This window comes from Tachyglossus aculeatus, chromosome 2 (assembly GCF_015852505.1).
Source record: "Tachyglossus aculeatus isolate mTacAcu1 chromosome 2, mTacAcu1.pri, whole genome shotgun sequence".
In the NCBI taxonomy this organism is placed as follows: domain Eukaryota; kingdom Metazoa; phylum Chordata; class Mammalia; order Monotremata; family Tachyglossidae; genus Tachyglossus; species Tachyglossus aculeatus.
Genome location: NC_052067.1, coordinates 36,961,623 through 36,981,766, shown reverse-complemented (window position 1 = coordinate 36,981,766; position 20,144 = coordinate 36,961,623). Strand labels below are relative to the sequence as shown.

The following is a 20,144-nucleotide window of genomic DNA, read 5'->3' as shown; positions in this document are numbered from 1 at the left end:
CATCCTTTTTTTTTTGCCAAAAATTTTCCCATCAGTTTTGCAAAAGATCCTGTTTTCTCATCTGAGTTCTTATAGTTTGTTTCAAAGTTAAATGCAGGTTGATTACTCCTTTTGAATCCCCAAGTTAAGTTGTCATGGATAGATAGCGATAGCCATGGGTAGTTTTTCCCTGTCTCTGAATTTTGAAGAGCACAAGACACTTTTGGTATTCTACAAGAAAAGTTTTATAAAATTGATTGTAATCCATCCATTGGCAATTTTATAAAAGTTTAGGGTGAAGGATAATCTGGCTTCATCTTGTATATCAGTTACGGCTCTCTCAGAAGACAACGCCTTTCTTATCATTTGTTACCATGGCCCCTGAGGTGGTAGGGATGGAAATGATCTAGACATGAGAGTTTAAATGAACAAAAAATTGGGATAGGAAAATGCATTGATGCCAGAAAAATGGAATGAATGCTTGCTTGTTGTGGGCAGGGAATGTGTCTGCTAACTCTTGTATTATACACTCCCAGGCAGTTACTACAGAGCTCTGCAAATAGTAAACATTGAATGATTAGAAATTGTTCTTGTGTCTGTTTTCCAGATGCTAATAACCTTGGCATTGGTCTTGATTTTTTTTCCTCCCCTTAGCCATGCCCAACAATGAAATTTCATGTATTACCTTAAATAGATGCTGGAGATTTGGAATAAGATGATCTTTTTTTGTAGTTTTTGTTTTTTCAAAGATTCTCTTCCTCTTAATCTTTTCTTGCATACTAAATAGTTTTGTCTGTGACTTGGGTTAGTTTGTGTAACGAACCTATAAAAACGAATATTTAAAAAGCAGTTCTAATTCAAACTGTGTGATTTTGCCATGACTGAGAGGTCAGTCAGTGGTCTTCAAGCAGGAAATGCTGCCAGTTCTTGCAGTACACTGGGCAAGTTATTGCATGTTACAAAATGTGTGCATTTGGGATTGACTCTGTTAGGGAATTTTAAGATATTCAAACTGCTAACTTTAGCTGCTATCACAGTTTAAGAGTGGAACCATATTGTGTGTACGAGAAGCTGCATGGCTTAGGGGAAAGAGCAAGGGTTTGAAAGTCTGAGAGCGGGGGTTCTAATCCCAGCTCCGCCACTTGCCTGCTGTGTGACGTTGGGCAAGCCCCTTAACTTCTCTTTGCCTCAGTTACCTCATCTGTAAAATGGGGATTAAGATTGTGAGCCCCACATGGGACAACCTGATTATTTTGTATCTACCCCAGCGCTTAGAAAAGTGCTTGGCACATAGTAAGCACTTAACCAATACCATAATTATTATTGTTACTAGCAAATCAGTTTTTTCAGTGAAATAACAACACCCAGAAATGAATGACTGTAGCTGGTTCATAGATTTTTTGGGGTGGTCAACCCTTCAATATACCACTATGGTGACACTACAGAGGAAAGAAAAAGTATTCAGGGCAGCTGTATCCCCCATAGTGATTCACAGTAGTCCAAATTCTGTTTGAAGCAATCAAGTCGTGAATACTGTGTCCTTGAACTGTGTAAATGTTGAACTGGCCTTTGAAGTAGATTCTAAGAATGTGTTGTTAGTGACTTAGTATTTCGGGGGTATTTTCCTTAAAATCCTGGTCTAGAGTTTATTCATTCAGTCGTATTTATTGAGCGCTTACTGTGTGCAGAGCACTTTACTAAGCGCTTGGGAAGTACAAGTTGGGAACATATAGAGTTTATCATCTAATTGGAGAGATAGATCTCTTTCCTCTATGAGAAGGGGAAAGTTCTGGATTATGAGGAAAGCTGGACACCCATGTTGACCAATAGTGGTCTTTTTGGAAGGATTTCTGTATTGATCACCTTTCCTCTTCCATGGCCTTATTGCTCTTTTTGTACTTGTTGTTGTCCTTGTCTTGTGTTTATGTTTTTATTTCATCTTGTGTGTATGTTGTCAACCTCATCCATTCCCTTTATTCTTCGATGGTGGCCCCCCAGAAGGGCCAGTAATTGTCTAAACTGTAAAGTCATGGGTAGGGAACTGTTATACCATACTCTCCCAAGCACTTAGTACAGTGCTCTGCACACAGTAAGTGCCCAATGAATATGATTGATAGTTCTCAAACTTGTATTTGCCCCCACTGTATAGTAGTTTTTTGCACACTCATGGCTCTTAAAAAGTGTAACTGTTACTACCTATTTACCATTTTTATTCACTTTTATGTCTCTGGGTGTTTATCCCTGGGACATCATAAACAGAGTTTGCCAAGAGGCTTAGAGGAAAATTTAGGAAATTTGGAGTTCTAGAGTTTTACTCCAAGTTCCCTGTCTCTCTTTATAATAACTAGCAGCAATAATTAATATTAGAAAATTTTAGTGCCTTAAATGGAAAGCCAGACTCTTAATTTAAAAACTCCAACTTGTGAAGTTGCCTTGGGCAGGGGAGCCGAGGAGTTAAGGTGTCCAAACCCATTAAACTTAACTAAAAGAATTCCAGTGGCATTTTCTCGTGTAATTAAATTTGGAACGGGTACGGGTGGGCTTTAGCTTCAATGCAAAAGCAGGAGAGGGGCTTTTATGGGGGGATTAAGTGTAGCAATAAGAAGAGCAAGAGGAAGAACAGGGCGAGGAGAACACTTGAACCTGCCTCCCTTACTTTTATGGCCCTTTCGCAAGTGGTACATTCAGTTACCTTAACAGCCCTCACATAATAAATTAACTCTCATCACCTGCTCTGTCCCGTGCTCCTGATTAACTACCCTCGCCTCCCCCTTCTGCTCCTCCTTCCCCTGGTGCAATCGATGAACTACTCTCCCTCCCTAATGAATTTCTCTACCGCTTGCTAGCGTGGTTCATTCTCAGCCTTCCACTCTCCCCCTACCCTGGTGCAAGGCTGTCACAGCTTACAGTTATGCTCTGTGAAAAGTGGGGTGCAGAAATTAGGTTAGTAAATACAATATTTGCCCTCTATGATATCCCTAATGATGTTGTTTTAGCATCCTTAATAACCCGTTGTAGCCATCCCGTAATTTATACAGTCCTCTTATACCCATGGTCATATTCTGCCTGTTCAATCTCTTATGCTTGAGTTCTCCTGGGTGGAGAGTGAGGTCTCCCTTGCTCCCTCCCCGCAGCCCTTGTGGGTCTGGGATTTGGCAAACAGTAGCTGTCCAAACCCATCGTGATTTTGTAGATTTATCATGTACTTTCTTGAGTGAGAGATCTTCATTTTTTTCCCTCTGTCACGTGGAAGCTGTTCCAGCCTCCTGACCACTCTAGCTGCCTTTCTTTGTACCCCTTTTAGCTTCATTCATTCAATCGTATTTATTGAGCGCTTACTGTGTGCAGAGCACTGTACTAAGCGCTTGGGAAGTACAAGTTTGCAACATATAGAGACGGTCTCTACCCAACAGCGGGCTTACAGTCTAGAAGGGGGAGACAGACAACAAAACAAAATATGTAAACCAAATAAAATAAATAGAATATGTACAAGTAAAATAAATAGAGTAATAAATATGTACAAACATATATACATATATACAGGTGCTTTGGGGAGGGAAAGGAGGGAAGTCTGGGAAGGCCTAGGAACTGGGAACGTGTCAGGATGGGGCCTGGAGCCCCGGACCCCGGCACCAGCTGCTTTCAGTGGTACAGGACCAAGTCCACTGGCTTCCCTCCACAGGGAACTTTATAAACTCTGACCTAAGATGCAGTGGCCAAAATTGCACCTGGCAGTCCAGGGGCAAATGAACAGTAAGCGCTCAATAAATACGATTGAATGAATCCCCCCTTATCTCCTTCCCCTCCCCACAGCACCTGTATATATGTTTGTATGTATTTATTACTCTATTTGTACATATTTATTCTGTTTTATTTTGTTAATATGTTTTGTTTTGTTGTCTGTCTCCCCCTTCTAGACTGTGAGCCCACTTTTGGGTAGGGACCGTCTATATGTTGCCAACTTGGACTTCCCAAACGCTTAGTACAGTGCACTGCACACAGTAAGTGCTCAATAAATATGATTGAATGAATGAAATACGATTGAATGAACCCCGCTGGGCCGCTGTAAATAATTGTGAAATTCAGGAGAAAACAAACCCAAAGGTAGGATTGGTTTGTGCACCGTTCGGGCAGTGGAAACTAAGGGACTAGGTTCCTGAGCAGACAACAGATTCTTCCTACCGTTTCAATCAGGCCATTCTAATTCACACACCAATTTATATGGTCTGGTTTTGTCCAGGAATGCAGCTGCTGTTTTGTATGAGAATCTGTAGCTCCTTTTCCCCCATGCTGTTTAGCAAGCGATACTAGTTTGCTCTGTTTGAAATCGTAATACAGAAGCATTAATATTTGCACCCAAACCCTTGCTCTTTTTTTTCTTCTTGTTTGAATTAAGATTTGACAGTTTTCCATACAGTCTTCTAGAAGTGGTAGTAATAGTATTTATTAAGCAGCCAATACTGTACGAGGCACTGGGAAACCAAAACAAAACAGGTGGATCAGAATTGAACAGTCTCTGGTCCCCAAGGGGTTTAAATAAGGAATAAGTGGCTGGGGAGAAGGAGTCATGATAGAAACAAGGAAAGGACAAAACAATAGAAACAAGCACAGGCAATATGAGATAAGCCAGAACAGGTACATTACAGGATGGTTATCATTCTATTTTAGTTTCTGTTTTCTTCTATAAGATTTAACATCCCTGATAAAACAGCCTAGGTCTGCGTGGCATCTCTCCTCAGGAGGACATTTCTGTTAATTGAATCCTCCGTGTTCAAATGCATCTTTAGAATATTGGAAAATCTTGAAAGCAGGTTGACTCCTGGTAGAAAGACTGCCTTAAAAACTAGGAAGTGTCATTTTCCCATTTGGCTGTTTGTGTTGAAATCACTTAATTATTAGTTTTCCCTCAGACAGTGTAATTTTACTTAGGACTTTTTGCAAATTCTCCAGAGTGGATCATTCTCCAGGTGGAGGCCAGGAACCATTCCTGTGTTTCAGTATTTGTCCATCTTTTTCTGTCTCTTCCCATCCCCCCTTTTCTCTATTTCAGAAGTGAGCCTCAAATTCCAATAATTGAGTAAAGTGTGTAAACATTTTGTGAGTGAGAAATGTATGGGCTCTGTAAACAGGTGGAATGGCAGTGTTTCTGAGTAAATAACCTTTGAAAAAGCAAATAATTTTCCATTGGCAGTATATCAGGTTTGGTATATTACTCTAATCATTTTTCTGGGAAAGTGACTTTCACTCTTGGTTGTGAATAATTATAACTGAGCTGAACAATTATGTTAAAGTAAATATGGGATGTGGTTTTACCTCTGCTCATTATAAAAGCAATATTGTGCTGTTGTCAGTTCGCCCAACTCTGTTATAATGAGAGCTACTGTGTGCAGAGCACTGTACTAAGCGCTTGAGAAGTACAAGTCGGCAGCATATAGAGTAGGTCCCTACCCAACAACGGGCCCACAATCTAGAAGTATTTGAGTGCCCACTGGGAGCAATGTACTCTACTAAGGGTTTGGGAATGTACAACAAAGCCAGGTGTAGCATTCCCTTCCCACAAGGTGCTTACATTCTAATTGGGGCGACAGACATGAAAACATTTTCAGCTTAGCATAGTCAAAATAAATAATTGAGCCTACAGCTGAATAAACAGAAGGCTTGTTGAAGGAGGTGGGATTTAAAGAGATGGGATTTTAGGAGGCCTTTGAATATAGGGAGGACTTAATCCTCTCTTGTGGCCTAGGGAATAGAGCATGGACTTGGGTTCTAATGCTGGCTCTGCCACTTGTCTGCTGTGTGACCTTGGACAAGTCACTTCAGTACTCTGTGCCTCAGTTACCTCATCTGTAAAATGGGGATTAAGAGCGTGAGCCCCGTGTGGGACATGAACTGTGTCCAACCTGATTAGTTTGTATCTACCCCAGCGCTTAGTACAGTGCCTGGCACATAGTAAGTGCTTAACAAATGCTGCAAAAAAGAAAAAGGAAGAGAGCAGATATGTAAGATGGAAAATGTTGATGGTGAGCCTTAAGGCCAACTGTCAAGAATTTTTGTTTGATGCCAAAGGATAAGAGGAGTCAGTGTAAGGTTTTGAGGAGTGGGGAGATATGTGTCTTTCACTTATATTTACTTGTTTTCTGTGGTCGTCATGCATGTGACTAATTTCAGATATCGTTTGGTTTAGAATACTCAGGGAACTGGATCAGAAGCATTACTTACTACCTTATTGTCACATTCCTCAAGGCGATTATGCCATCCACCTATGTCCTTGCCTTTAGAGGGATGCGATTTAATGCATTTACTATTTTTAAATAAATGCATTCATCTCAGTTCAGACCAGCCTCACACCTTGTCCAACCCAAATGAACAGTTGATCAGGTTGCTTTTAAATGTCCGACCTAGTAACTGAACTTGGAATATGCAATATGACGAAACCTCCATAATTCCAAGAAGGTAGTAATAGTGTTTCTTAAGTGCTTATTATGTTGAGAACATGGTACTAAGTGCCGAAAGAGAATACGCAGGTGGCAAGTAGACATGATCCTTTGTCCCTCGGGGGATTCATCAAATTCTGTGGTACAATAGAAAGAACAGGAAGAGAATTCATCTTTATCGAAAACATGCTTATGTCTCTTTGAGAAACTTCAGGGTGGAGTGTGGTTTTAGCCTTTCCTTTTGTCTCTTGCTTCCATGCTGATTAAATGGTAAAATTTGAATTCTGTGCATAATTGATCGATGGTAACGAGAGCTTGGAGTGTGCAGAGCACCCTACTGCACAGTGAAAACATTCAGTCTAGCAGGTCTGTTCTTTTGGGGAAACCAGCGTTAAATGACTGATTTTGCTGTGCTAATAGTTCTGCTGTTGGTGAATCAGTGCTGTCTGTCACCAGGTTTCTTGTTAAGCTTTAAAAAGATGGGCTGAACCACACAAGTCGGGGCTTTAATTTGTAGTAGTTTCTAAAATAATAAGAAGAATGATGATATTCATTAAGTGCTTACTGTGTGGCAGGCACTGTAATAAGCGCTGGAGTGGAGACAAGCAAATTGGGTTGGACACAGTGCCTGCCCCATGTGGGGCTCAGAGTCTCGATCCCCATTTTACAGATGAGGTGATTGAGGCACAGAGAAGTAAAGTGACTCGCACAAGGTTACACAGCAGATAAGAGGCAGAATCGGGTGTAGAACCATGACCTTTTGACTCCAAGACGTGTTCTCCATCCACTGTGCCATGCTGCTTCTCTGCAAATTCTAATGCCTCCCAACTGGAGAATCAAAACCCGTTCTTCCGCGTGGTAGGCGGGGTTATTCACCACTATACTTAGAAGCAAAACCATTAGAGGACTGTTTTATTAGTCTGAAGAGTGTTTTGAGTAGGTGGTTGAAATTCTCTTGAGTAGACTGATCTTTCAAACTATGGTACTTTTATTTGAAGCTTTCACCACTGCATCAGTGGTATCAACTGTTCCATCAAAGCCCTACTGAGAGCTCACCTCCTCCAGGAGGTTTTCCCAGACTGAGCCCCCTTTTTCCTCTCCTCCTCCCCATCCCCACAGCATTTTTGTATATTTGTACAGATTTATTACTCTATTTATTTTACTTATACTTATTTGCTATTCTATTTTGTTGATGTGCATATAGTTTTAATTCTATTTATTCTGACGTTTTTGACACCTGTCTACATGTTCTGTTCTGTTGTCTGTCTCCCCCTTCTAGACTGTGAGTTCGTTGTTGGGTAGGGACCGTCTCTCTATGTTGCCAACTTGTACTTTCCAAGCACTTAGTACAGTGCTCTGCACACAGTAAGCGCTGAATAAATACGATTGAATGAATGAATGAATCTTTGACTTGATTCGAGCAGTAGAAAGGAAAACATAACCCCTATCACTGGCATTGAAACCTGGAAAAATCACTCAACCCTCCAGATAACTAATTAAAACAGGGCTATTTTGAGTCTACATCATGGGGTGTTGTGGTATAGTGAAGTTCTGATAAGTGTTTTGAGATCATAGAATGAATGAAAGTAGCTTTGGGTTCACAACGTTAATACAAATGTTCACTCATCCGCTCATTCTAAAGTGTCCTTTTGTCTGGATAGGAGTGTGAAAACTTTGCTAGTCCACAGACCCGTTTTTATCAATATTACACTGTCCAAACTAAAATTGACTCATTCATTACCATTAGTCTGGCATGAATTCGTATGTGCTTTGGTCAAGAGCTCTCTGATGGTCCGTCACAGTTCTGAATACATTTTATGCTTTACAAAGGTGATTTAAAAATGTGGGGGGTTGATTTGAAAAATCATTCAAAAAGTATTTCTGATCTTTCAGTAGTCATGAAATTTGACCTTTAGTATAGTGACCTTGCTAAGTATACGATGCAACAGCGTCTGCATTTAAAGAACGTTAAATGAATTATTGTCATCAGTTTTGGGGTGCTTTATGATGCCTTGGATTTTTTTTGGAAATTCATTCTGTTGCAAAGCCTAGGCACTGCAGAGTGCAATGTTTTCTTTGAGGGAAGGGGCTGTCTCTGTTTTCCGCTTTCTAAAGAGTGCCCTCTCCACCCCAAATATCCTCGTATTTCAGACTTCCTGATAGGCCACCATTATGTACCTCATACTCTATATCCAAGCCATCTCTTGATTGCATGCTTATTGTGGGCAGGGAACATGTCTACCAACTCTCTTATATTGGACTCTCCCAAGTGCTTCGTGCAGAGCCCTGCTCACATTAAGTGCTCAATAAGTACCATTGACTGTTTTTGTATCTCCTTTGTGCTGTCTTGGGCCTTCAAACATGTTTCTTGCATCACCAAGGTGTCTCATTCCCCCTTCTTTTTGGCCTCATTTTCCATCCAATATGCCGCCATTTGTCTGTTGCGTGACCTTGGGTAAGTCACGTAACAGCTCTGTGCCTCAGTTTCCTCATCTGTAAAATGGGGATGAGATACCCCTTAGATTGGGAGCCCCATGTGGGACAGGAACCGTGTACAACTTGACTACCTTGTAGCTGTCCCAGTGCGTGCTACAGTGTTTGACACATAGTAAACACTTAACAAATACCCCTTCTCTCCTCTCTTCCCCCCATCCCCACCCTCAACACACACACACACACACACGTACACACACAGCATTCATTCATTGTCGTATTTATTGAGCGCTTACTGTGTGCAGAGCACTGTACTAAGCGCTTGGGAAGTACAAGTTGGCAACATATAGAGACAGTCCCTACCCAGCAATGGGCTCACAGTCTAGACGGGGAAGACAGAGAACAAAACAAAACATATAACACAGCACACACACCCCTACCCCCACACAAACAGTTGAAAACAAGAATCAGGCAGCTCTTGATCCAGGTTAAGCAGTACGGTTAATATGGCAAAATCGTTTTAATTGCCAATGACTTTAAAAAATGAGAAAGTATCCTCTTGAGGAACTATTCCAATTGATATTGATGTTTGTTCTAGTGCCTCCATTGTAATTTAGTAATTATAGTTATTGTGTTTCCACTGGGTGCAGTGGACTGTCTTAAGTGGAGTAAATTAGGTTAGGCATAAGTGGGTTTATATGTTAAACAAATCCGGAGATTATTAGAGTCACGCAGCAGTCTCAGTATTAGGTCATTGTGTTGTTCGATGAAAACCAAGCTAGCCTTGTGTAATTTTTCTTGTCTTCCTAAAACACTATTATGCTGTGTCGTATCTAAAAAAATATTGCCTTACAACATTCCTTTTTCCTTTCTCTGCCTCTTCCCTAAATCCGGTCTCAGCTCCGCAACATTGCCAAGATCCGCCCTTTCCTCTCCATCCAAACCGCTACCCTGCTTGTTCAAGCTCTCATCCTATCCCGTCTGGACTACTGTATCAGCCTTCTCTCTGATCTCCCATCCTCGTGTCTCTCCCCACTTCATTCCATACTTCATGCTGCTGCCCGGATTGTCTTTGTCCAGAAACGCTCTGGGCATGTTACTCCCCTCCTCAAAAATCTCCAGTGGCTACCAATCAATCTGCGCATCAGGCAGAAACTCCTCACCCTGGGCTTCAAGGTTGTCCATCACCTCGCCCCCTCCTACCTCACCTCCTTTCTTTCCTTCTCCAGCCCAGCCCGCACCCTCCGCTCCTCTGCCGCTAATCTCCTCACCGTACCTCGTTCTCGCCTGTCCCGCCATCGACCCCCGGCCCACGTCCTCCCCCGGGCCTGGAATGCCCTCCCTCTGCCCATCCACCAAGCTAGCTCTCTTCCTCCCCTCAAGGCCCTACTGAGAACTCACCTCCTCCAGGAGGCCTTCCCAGACTGAGCCCCTTCCTTCCTCTCCCCCATCCCCCTCTCCATCCCCCCATCTTACCTCGTTCCCTTCCCCACAGCACCTGTATATATGTATATATGTTTGTACATATTTATTACTCTATTTATTTATTTTACTTGTACATATCTATTCTATTTATTTTATTTTGTTAGTATGTTTGGTTTTGTTCTCTGTCTCCCCCTTTTAGACTGTGAGCCCACTGTTGGGTAGGGACTGTCTCTATATGTTGCCAACTTGTACTTCCCAAGCTCTTAGTACAGTGCTCTGCACACAGTAAGCGCTCAATAAATACGATTGATTGATTGATTGATTTTTCAGAAGACGATACAAGCACCTGCTTTTTAAAGGCTTTTTTAGAAAGATGTAGTATAAGGAGATCAAATGAAAATCCTGTCATGGAAATAAGTTGGTGAAGTTATTGCCTGTTGATCTGTCTCTAACCTTTATTTTTAAGAGGGAAAAGTATTATCTCCTTGTTTGTTGTACTATTCACAAATTTTATTTTATGTTTTTTAGGCATATAACACCGGAGAAATTTTATGTGGAAGCTTGTGATGATGGAGCAAATGATGTACTGGCTATTGATCGAGTCTCCACAGAGGTCACCCTCACAGGTATTGTTTTCAGGGGTATGTAGAAATGGGTCTGGGGTAAGGAGGAAGGTACCTTATGTGAGTAAGAAGAATGAGTAAAACCGAATGCTTTGTTGTCACGCCATTTGTTACTATCAGGTACTTCTCAGTGTTTGTGTTCACAATAGTTAAGCCAAAATAAATTTACTCTGAAAAAGATTTATCAGGGCTTATTCGTAACAGATTTGTGTCTCTCCTGTCTAAACTCTTGAGCTAAATATTTTGACAGTCGTCACTTGATTTTCAGAGGGTTCTATTTGCTGTATCGAACACATGACTCTGAAATTCTGTTAAATTCCAATTTCTTTTCCCAGCTGTCGTTGCTGCCAGAGTGTATGCTTCCATTAGCAGTGGCATCATAGTAACACAGGGGCTATCTGATTATTTGTAGGAGTAAGGGCCACATGGGTGGGTCGGGGGTGACCACCTTTCCTGCTTTCTCTGAACTGAAGGGCCAGGTTTCAGGGAAGTAGTTCAGACTAGAGCGCTGCCTCATGTCCCTCACCCTCCAGAGTCCCATGATGTTTCTGACTTCATTTCCATCACTGACCGTTTCCCTTCTTGAATCTGTTCATTTGAATCTGATCATAGGCTGGGCAGATTAGTATTTTACAGGGGGCAGGGTGCTTGTATCACTCTTCCACCTGCATTTTTTTTTTCCGGTGTTCCAAAAGGCTTATAGCTTATTACAGTATGTTCATCTAATGGGGACCTTGTTATAAAAGCAATCCTCAAATCACCTGCGGCCATTCCAGCAGTCTACAGTTGACGCCACTCTCCATTCTGGCTGAATTCCCTAACTATTGATGGTGAAGATCTGACCCTTTTCCATTGTTCAGGGTTTGTATCTGTGTTGAATAAAGCAAATAGATTAGTGGTCATTTTCATTAGTTGATTAGGAGCATTTTCTTCTTGATAAAGCCATGTAAAAATTCCATTCTCACTTTTTTTCCCTAGGTCACTTTCTGAACACGCTTATTAAATCCTACTGATGTGTTTTTAGAATCAACAATTTTAAGAGTAAATTATGCAGGGAGATGAACTAGATAGGCTTTCCATCTCTCATGTCCTCCCCATGAATCTCATGGATTTAGGCAGTTTTTCCTGAGACTTTTGTCTTTTCCTTTTAGTAAAAAAGGATGTTCCTCCTTCAGCTGTTACAAGACCAATATTTGGTGTCTTGGGCACAATTCGACTGGTGGCAGGTAAGCAAATTAAGAAACTGAAATACTTGGGCAATTTTGCTACATATCAATCAGTGGTATTACTCTATTTATTACTCTATTTATTTATTTTACTATTACTCTATTTTACTTGTACATATCTATTCTATTTATTTTATTTTGTTAGTATGTTTGGTTTTGTTCTCTGTCTTCCCCTTCTAGACTGTGAGCCCACTGTTGGGTAGGGACTGTCTCTATATGTTGCCAACTTGTACTTCCCAAGTGCTTAGTACAGTGCTCTGCACACAGTAAGTGCTCAATAAATACGATTGATTGATTGATTGGTATTTATTGAGCGCTTACTGTGTGCAGGACACTGAGCTAAGTGCTTGGGAGAGTACGATACAACAGAGTTGGTAGACATGCTTCTTGCCCACAGTGAGTTTACAGTCTAGACGGGGAGACAGACATTAGTATAAATAAATTATTTATAGATTTGTGTTTTATCCATCTGTGATAGGCATGCCTTGTCCCTGCCTTCATTCACTCTAAAGCTTTGCTTTTAGAAATGCCTCTCTTCTACATTCACGTATTTGAAATTCATAATCTGACTGATGACTTTTGAATTCATATGTCGTGTTTTTTGGCTTCGCTCATTTTGTGGTACAGTGCTTCATTTGATGTTTTTCTAAGTAAAAAGGATGGTGTTTCTCATCCTAGGAGCTTATGACAGTTTTAAGGTTAATGAAATGACTCCTTTCTATCTTGCATGTTGTAACTTTCTTTATCTACTTAAGAATTGCTGCTTTTGAATGTCCAGTGTTGGTATTCTTTACCTTTACAGGGAGCTACCTTATTGTAATAACCAAAAAGAAAAAAGTAGGTGAATTCTTTAGTCATGCAATCTGGAAAGCAACGGATTTTGATATCCTCTCCTATAAGAAGACGATGCTGCACTTAACTGATATTCAGGTAGGAGTAGATTGGTAAAGGCCAAACAGAGTCAAAGCTATGGGAAGAATCAATCTTAATTTTTACCCTATCATGCATTCCCCAAAAGTTGAAGTTTAGTAGTTAGGCCTCTGTACCCCAAGCGCTGCAGGAGAAAACTCAGCTTTTCTTGGACGTGTTATACCATCATTCAACTCTTTTACCTCTGGGGAAGCTTGAGTGCCTGTTAGGTGCAGATGGGAATATATCCTAACCTAAAGAGTGGTCAGTGTAATTTCAGTGCTTTGAGTGACTTACCTTGACTCTCTTAGGTTTCATTCCCTTTCTCCTCCCTCCTCAGGAGCCCCTCTCATCTCTCATATTGGCTGGATAAAAAGCTTTATTCAGACCTTCTGTGAACACCCCATAACTTGGTAAATAAGAAAACTCTTTACTGGTTTTTTCACCCACAGTTGCAGGACAACAAAACCTTCCTAGCAATGATAAACCATGTTTTGAATGTGGATGGATTTTACTTTTCTACTACGTACGATCTGACACATACTCTGCAGCGGTTGTCAAACACCAGCCCAGAATTTCAGGAGATGAGTCTTTTGGAAAGGGTAAGAATCTTGCTGAGAGACAACTGTTTTGTGCATGTTAAGTGAATGGATAAATCTAAAATCGTATTGAGAAAATCCATTAGAAAAAGGCTTATAAGGCAGAGTTTTGGCTGGAAGTGTCACTTTTTTCACAGGAAGTTCAAAGGGCTACAAATAGTGCACTCTGATATCTTTACCCATCTTCATCCCTTTTGTACTTACGGCTTTTGACTAGTGCATTCAGTTACTTATTTTGACTGTACTACTTGTAAATATTTTAATGTCTGTTAGAAAAAAGCTCATTGTAGGCAGGGAACTTTATTTTATTTTGTACTTCCCAAGAGCCTACTACAGTGAACTCTATATATCTTGGAGGTACTGTGTCTAAAGTCCTTCATTTATAATTCCTTGGAGGGAGAGGGAGAGAAAAAAGAGTATTTGTGCTTTGATAGTGTGGTTGGGACAACCAGGTATGCATCCAGCTTTTCAGCCACACTCACCCAAAGGCAACTTTTCCATCCCTGGAACTACTTTAGATACACTGGAGAAAAGCTTGCTTGCATGCACGTGCGCGCGCGCACATACACACACACACACACACACACACACACTTCAATATCAGTTTGGATTATGGTTATTTAGTTCCTATATAATAATGCCAATGAAATGGAGTGTTTCTATGGATTGCTTGCCCAGCCCTGTCCAACACCATAAGCTGGATAAGCCAATCATTTCACAATGCCATTCATTAGCAGTGAGTTTGGAATTACTTGAATTAGAAATTAGGGGGAAAAGAAGTGCCATAATATAGAAAAATGTCCGTTTACGTAATGTTTAAGACAAGCTGCTGTTAGCTCTATTATCAAGCCATTGCATTTTGAACCAAGCTGGGATGACCACAAGCACAGACGAGACCCTGAAAAACATCATCTCTGCTTTCTATAGCCAAGGCTATTTAGAATCAGTAGCAGTCAGGTCAGACAGGAATGGCAGCAGTGTAAACTAGGGTAACGTTTCACACAGAAGCTTCAGGGAAGCCATAATACTAAGAGGCAGAATATAAAACAGTTGCCAGTCACTAACTACAGAGAGCAACTACTTCAGAATCAATCTCAATCTTATTTATTGAGTTCTTAGCTGTGCGCACAGTACTGTACTAATCACTTGGGAGAGTACAATATAACAGAGTTGTTAGACATGTTTCCTGCCCACAATGAGCTTATAGTCTAGAGGGGGAGACAGACATTAATATAATTAAATTGCAGTTATGTGCATAATTGCCGTGGGGCTGAGGGAGAGGTAAAGGGTGCAGATCCCTGTGCAAAGACAACCCAGAAGGGAATGGGAGAAGAGGAAATGAGGGCTGAGGTAAGGCCTCTTGGAGGAGATGTGCCTTCAATAAGGCTTTGAAGGTGGGGGGAAGAGAGAGGACTTTTTTATGGCATTTATTAAGCGCTTACTATGTGCAAAGCACTGTTCTAAGCGCTGGCCAGCGGCAGGATGTGGGCAAGAGATCTGGGGCAAGATAGGGGAGATTGAAGTACAATGTGTAGCTTGTCATTAGAGGAGTGAAGTGTGCGGGCTGGTTGTAATTGGAGAGTAGTGACGTGAAGTAGGAGGAGGCAAGGTGAGTGAATTTGTTAAAGCTAATGGTGAGGAGTTTCTGTTTGACACAGATGGGATGGGCCATCACTGGAGATTCTTGAGGAATGGGGAAACATGGACTGGGCAGTTTTGTAGAAAAATGATGCAGGCAGCAGTGTGAACTCAAGTGGGGAGAGACAGGAGGCAGAGAAGTCAGTGAGGAGGCTAATACAGTAATCAAGGAGGGATAGGATAGGTTCTTGGGTTACCATGGTAACACTCTGGAGAGGAAAGGGTAGATTTTAGTGATGTTGTGAAGGTTGCACCAAAAGTATTTGGTGACAGAGTGAATATGTGTGTTGAATGAGAGAGATGAATAGGGGATAAAGCCTCGGTTATGGGCTTGTGAGACAGGGAGGATGGTGATGCTGTCTACAGTGATGGGAAAGAGAGAGAACAGGATTTGGGAGGGGAGATTTAGGAGTTCTGTTTTGGACGTGTTAAGTTTGAGGGGAGCTTGTTGTGGGCAGGGAACGTTGTATTTTCCCAGCCCTGCATACGGTAAGCACTCAGTAAACACCCTTGATGATGATGATGATGAAAGGGGTTGGTAAGACATGCAAGTACAGTTGTACTGAAGGCACGAGGAGGTGTGAGCCTACAGAGAAAGGGAAAGATCAGGGCTGGAGATGTAGATTTGAGAATCACCTACATAGTGATTGTACTTGCAGCCATGGGAGCAGTTGAGTTCCCCGAGGGAGTGGGCATAGATGGAGAATTGAAGGAGACCCAGAACCGAGCCTTGAGGGACTCCCACAGTTAGAGGGTGAGAGGTAGAGGAGGAGGTCTGTGAAAGGGATTGAGAGTGAGTGACCAGAGAGATAGGAGGAGAACGAGGAGAGGACAGTGTCAGAGAAGTTGATGCTGGATAATGTTTCCAGGTGAAGGGGGTGATCCACAGTGGCAGAGGCATCTGGGAGGTTGAGGGAGGATTAGGATGGAGTGGCAGCTGTTGGATTTGGCAATAAGGAGGTGATTGGTGACCGTAGGAGGCAGTTATGGTGGACTGGCAGAAGCTTAAGCCTATTGAAGAGGGTCAAGGAGAGAGCTGAAGGAGAGGAAGTGGAGGCAGCAGATGTAGACAACTCACTCATGGAGTTAGAGAGGAATGGTAGGAGTGATATATAGTGTGATAAATTATTTTTAAAAAACCCTCTTCAATTAAAGCATTTCCTTGTCTAAAAATTATATAGCACTTTTGGAATTTCCTATTAACAAAAATTATGTCATTTGTAATCCGTCTCTTCACAGGCAGATCAGCGATTTGTATGGAATGGTCATCTTCTTAGAGAATTTGCTGCTCAGCCAGAGGTAATGGACACCAGCTATGTTCTGTTTGTTAATTATTTTAATCAGGGTTCTAAGAAGGGAATTGGTTTGATATTTTAGAGAATTCAGGAGTTTGGCATCCATTTTATCTTTCAGAAGAAATGCAAGCAATGTAATAGATCCCCTGGAAAACATCAGGGACTGTTCTGTTTTTCTCCCTTCAACCTGAGACAATGAGTTCCCCCTTATTAAGGAACAGGAAAAATGAAAAAATAAAACTCTGGAGGGAGACTGTTTTTTCTAGTTGGTGGGAGTGAATCATGACTTAATAAACCAGATTTTCATCTCTCTCTCCTTTTACTTTGAACAAGTATGTCTCTCAGTGCTCTCCATATATACTGCATTTAGATTTAAACCTTTTTGCTCCTGTTTTCACATGACTTTTTGTAATGTCACAAGATAAAGTAGTACGGTTTTACTTTGGGTCCAAAACACCTGTAAGCAATGGTGAATTCAGTAATGGAATTCTTCTTGTTTAGAACACAGTTTATTTCACATCTTTAGTCAGAACAATTGGTCTTACATGGTTTCAGCCTCAATTGTAATAGGACATAAATGATTAAAAGGAAACTATTCTTCTGGTGGCTAATTTCTCAGCTACACTTCTGGTCCTATTTAGGTACTATTTATCTCACTGATTAGCTTCGTATCTGAAGGTTCTTGCATCAAAATGTCAATAGTAAATATATTTTTTAAATTGTTAGGTTTAGTTAATTAGTAGAAATTCTGTTCAAGCATGGAATTATGATTTCAGACTTATCACTCGTAATTTGATTTAGTGCTTTGTTTGTATTTGCTTGGAGTCCTTTAGAAAAATAGTATGTGGTCTATAAATGATCGGCTGGTATTGTTTTATTTTTTGTGGGGAGCCTTGAGGAAGGGCAAGCGGTGGGAACAATAAGGTGTAAACACTTCCCAGGGAGCCATTCTTGTCTGGCTCATAGCTTTTCCAGACTCTACTTCTGTTTCATTTCCAGACCTGGATTACCATACGACCGTAAATTGGGAAATTATCAATTTTAAATGTACTTTGTCTCATTTCAGATTCATCGATTTGCTATGCCAGTGGTACATGGATGTATCCTTCATAATTTTGGAATCTTCAGTGTTAGAGATTTTAGTTCAGATTTTTCAGAAGGGGAAAGTGTTAGCAGTAATGCAGAAATGGCTGCTGAGAGATTTATAAATATGTCAGTATGCAGGTGACTAGCAATCGATCGATAGTAATTATTGGGCTCTTACTATATGCAGAACACCGTACTAAGCACTTGGGTAAGTACACTAAAATAGAGTTAGTAGACACAGTCCCTGCCCACAAGGAGCTTACTTTGTAAAAAACAAGTCAGACTAATCTCATATTGTAGGAAGACAATAATAGCTAGTTAAGAACTAGTGCCAAACACTGTGCTAAGCAGTGGGATAGAGAGAAGGTAATCAAACCAGACACAGCACCAGAAGGATTTTTGGCAGCCTCTGGTTAATTCAGATCCATTTTACTAAAGGGGAAATTGAGTAAAGATGCAGCTCCCTCTAGACTGTAACACCTGTATATATGTATATATGTTTGTATGTATTTATTTCTCTATTGATTTATTTTATTTGTACATATTTTCTATTTTATTCTGTTTATATGTTTTGTTCTGTTCTCTGTCTCCCCCTTCTAGACTGTGAGCCCACTGTTGGGTAGGGACTGTCTCTATATGTTGCCAACTCGTACTTCCCAAGCGCTTAGTACAGTGCTCTGCACACAGTAAGCGCTCAATAAATATGATTGAATGAATGAATGAATTGTGGGCAGGGAACGTTTACCAACTGTTAAATTGTCTCCCAAGTGCATAGTACATTGCTTTGCACACAGCGAGCACTCAATAAATATGATTTATTGATTCTATAATGTGTTGCCATTCATCCCAAGCAAGTTGATGCTACCATCTGGATTATGCCATGTTTCATGTGTTAGTCCTGTGCTCCCATCGTTTACATTTTACCAATTGATTTCCGTTTTTGAGGGTGTGTGTTCAGTGTTAGATCCTTGTCTGCTAAGCAACCCATTCTGTACTGTAGGAGCACCTGCCATCACATGCTTTTAGGTCCTCATGTCAGCATCGTGCATGTTCCTAGGATTGGAGTGAAAGGACAAGCCTTTGCAACATCCAAGAATGGCCCTCTGCACTGCTTCCCAGATCGAGTGTGGTGGGGCTGGATTATTTTCAGTGTATAGACCAGTAGTCTCATAATTGAGGAAAGCCATTGGCCACATTTTCACTCTTAACATGTAGTTTTCCTTTTCATTTAATCGTTGAACAGGCCAAATACAGTTTTGATTCGTGTTTCTGGATAAACATTCTTGTTTAACTCACAGCTTGCTTGGCAATTTTCAGATTGCTTTGCTGTTTTTCCTTATATGGGTATTCCAACTGGTTGAAGTTGATTTAAATGTATAATCACATATGTAAAGTACTCTAAGTGGTGATTTTCCAAATGCACTAGCTGAGTATGAGATTTCCTTTGTGTCTCCTCATATTAGGTGATAGCATGAACCTTATAATAATAATAATAATGATGGCATTTACTAAGTGCTTACTATGTGCAAAGCACTGTTCTAAGCACTGGGGAGGTTACAAGGTGATCAGGTTGTCCCACGGGGGGTTCACAGTCTTAATCCCTGTTTTACAGATGAGGTAACTGAGTCACAGAGAAGTTAAGTGACTTGACCAGAGTCAGCTGACAATTGGCGGAGCTGGGATTTGAACCCATGGCCTCTGACTCCAAAGCCCAGGTTGCTTCTCTAAAAACACATATTTTCCTGAAATGTTACTAGACCACAGAATTAGATTTCTATAAAGAAATTTCCTTCTCTCCTGGGTAATTTAATTCCACGTTATGGGGAAAAGCACTTTTTAAAACGTCCATTATTTGCCTATAACCTGTTCATTTCTACCGATTATAGAAGTCATTTAACAATGCTATTCCCTCTGGCTTTTTAGTAGAAATGCTGTGGATGATCTAGATTATTAGGGTTGATCAATCAGTGGTATTTATTGAGCACTTACTGTGTGTAGAGTACTGAACTGAACGTGTGGGAGAGTATAGTACAACAGAGTTGTCAGGCACATTTCTTCCCTCCACGCACGGAGCTTACATTCTAGAAGGTTGTTGACTTGGATCAAAAAGTAAACATTTTTATTGTAATTGCAAGATTAGCATATTTTTCTTGACACTTTCCTCTTCAGTTATTACTATGCATTCCTGCTCCATTAATGGAAAATATTTTGATTGGATTCTCCTCTCAAGAAGGAGCTGTTTCCGAGCTGGTGTCCGCTATTTTGTAAGAGGTAAGAGCGTGAATGTCTAGCAGCGTTCAGAAGGTCGACATTCCTTTTTTGTTTTCATAAGGCACAAATCTACCCTTTTTCATTTTATTTGTTTCATTATTATTTGTTGATAAGAGCCTCTCCAAATGCTTTCCATCTACTTCAATGTAATAATTAGGATGCTCTTCTGGGGTGCATTGTGCAGTAATTACTGCCCTAGGTGGTGGTGTTAAGCAGCAGGCTTCCA

General features: G+C 40.9%; 1 protein-coding gene across 1 annotated transcript in view; it reads left to right on the top strand.

Annotated features, from left to right (window-relative positions):
- SACM1L (SAC1 like phosphatidylinositide phosphatase) overlaps positions 1–20,144 on the top strand; it is a 50,632-nt gene that overhangs the window by 12,324 nt on the left and 18,164 nt on the right. Inside the window, exons 2-8 of the mRNA XM_038767372.1 lie at positions 10,800–10,897; positions 12,046–12,120; positions 12,923–13,050; positions 13,482–13,631; positions 16,506–16,565; positions 17,628–17,661; positions 19,817–19,918. Of these exons, the coding sequence (XP_038623300.1) occupies positions 10,800–10,897; positions 12,046–12,120; positions 12,923–13,050; positions 13,482–13,631; positions 16,506–16,565; positions 17,628–17,661; positions 19,817–19,918 (647 nt within the window). The remainder of the gene's footprint in view (positions 1–10,799; positions 10,898–12,045; positions 12,121–12,922; positions 13,051–13,481; positions 13,632–16,505; positions 16,566–17,627; positions 17,662–19,816; positions 19,919–20,144) is intronic.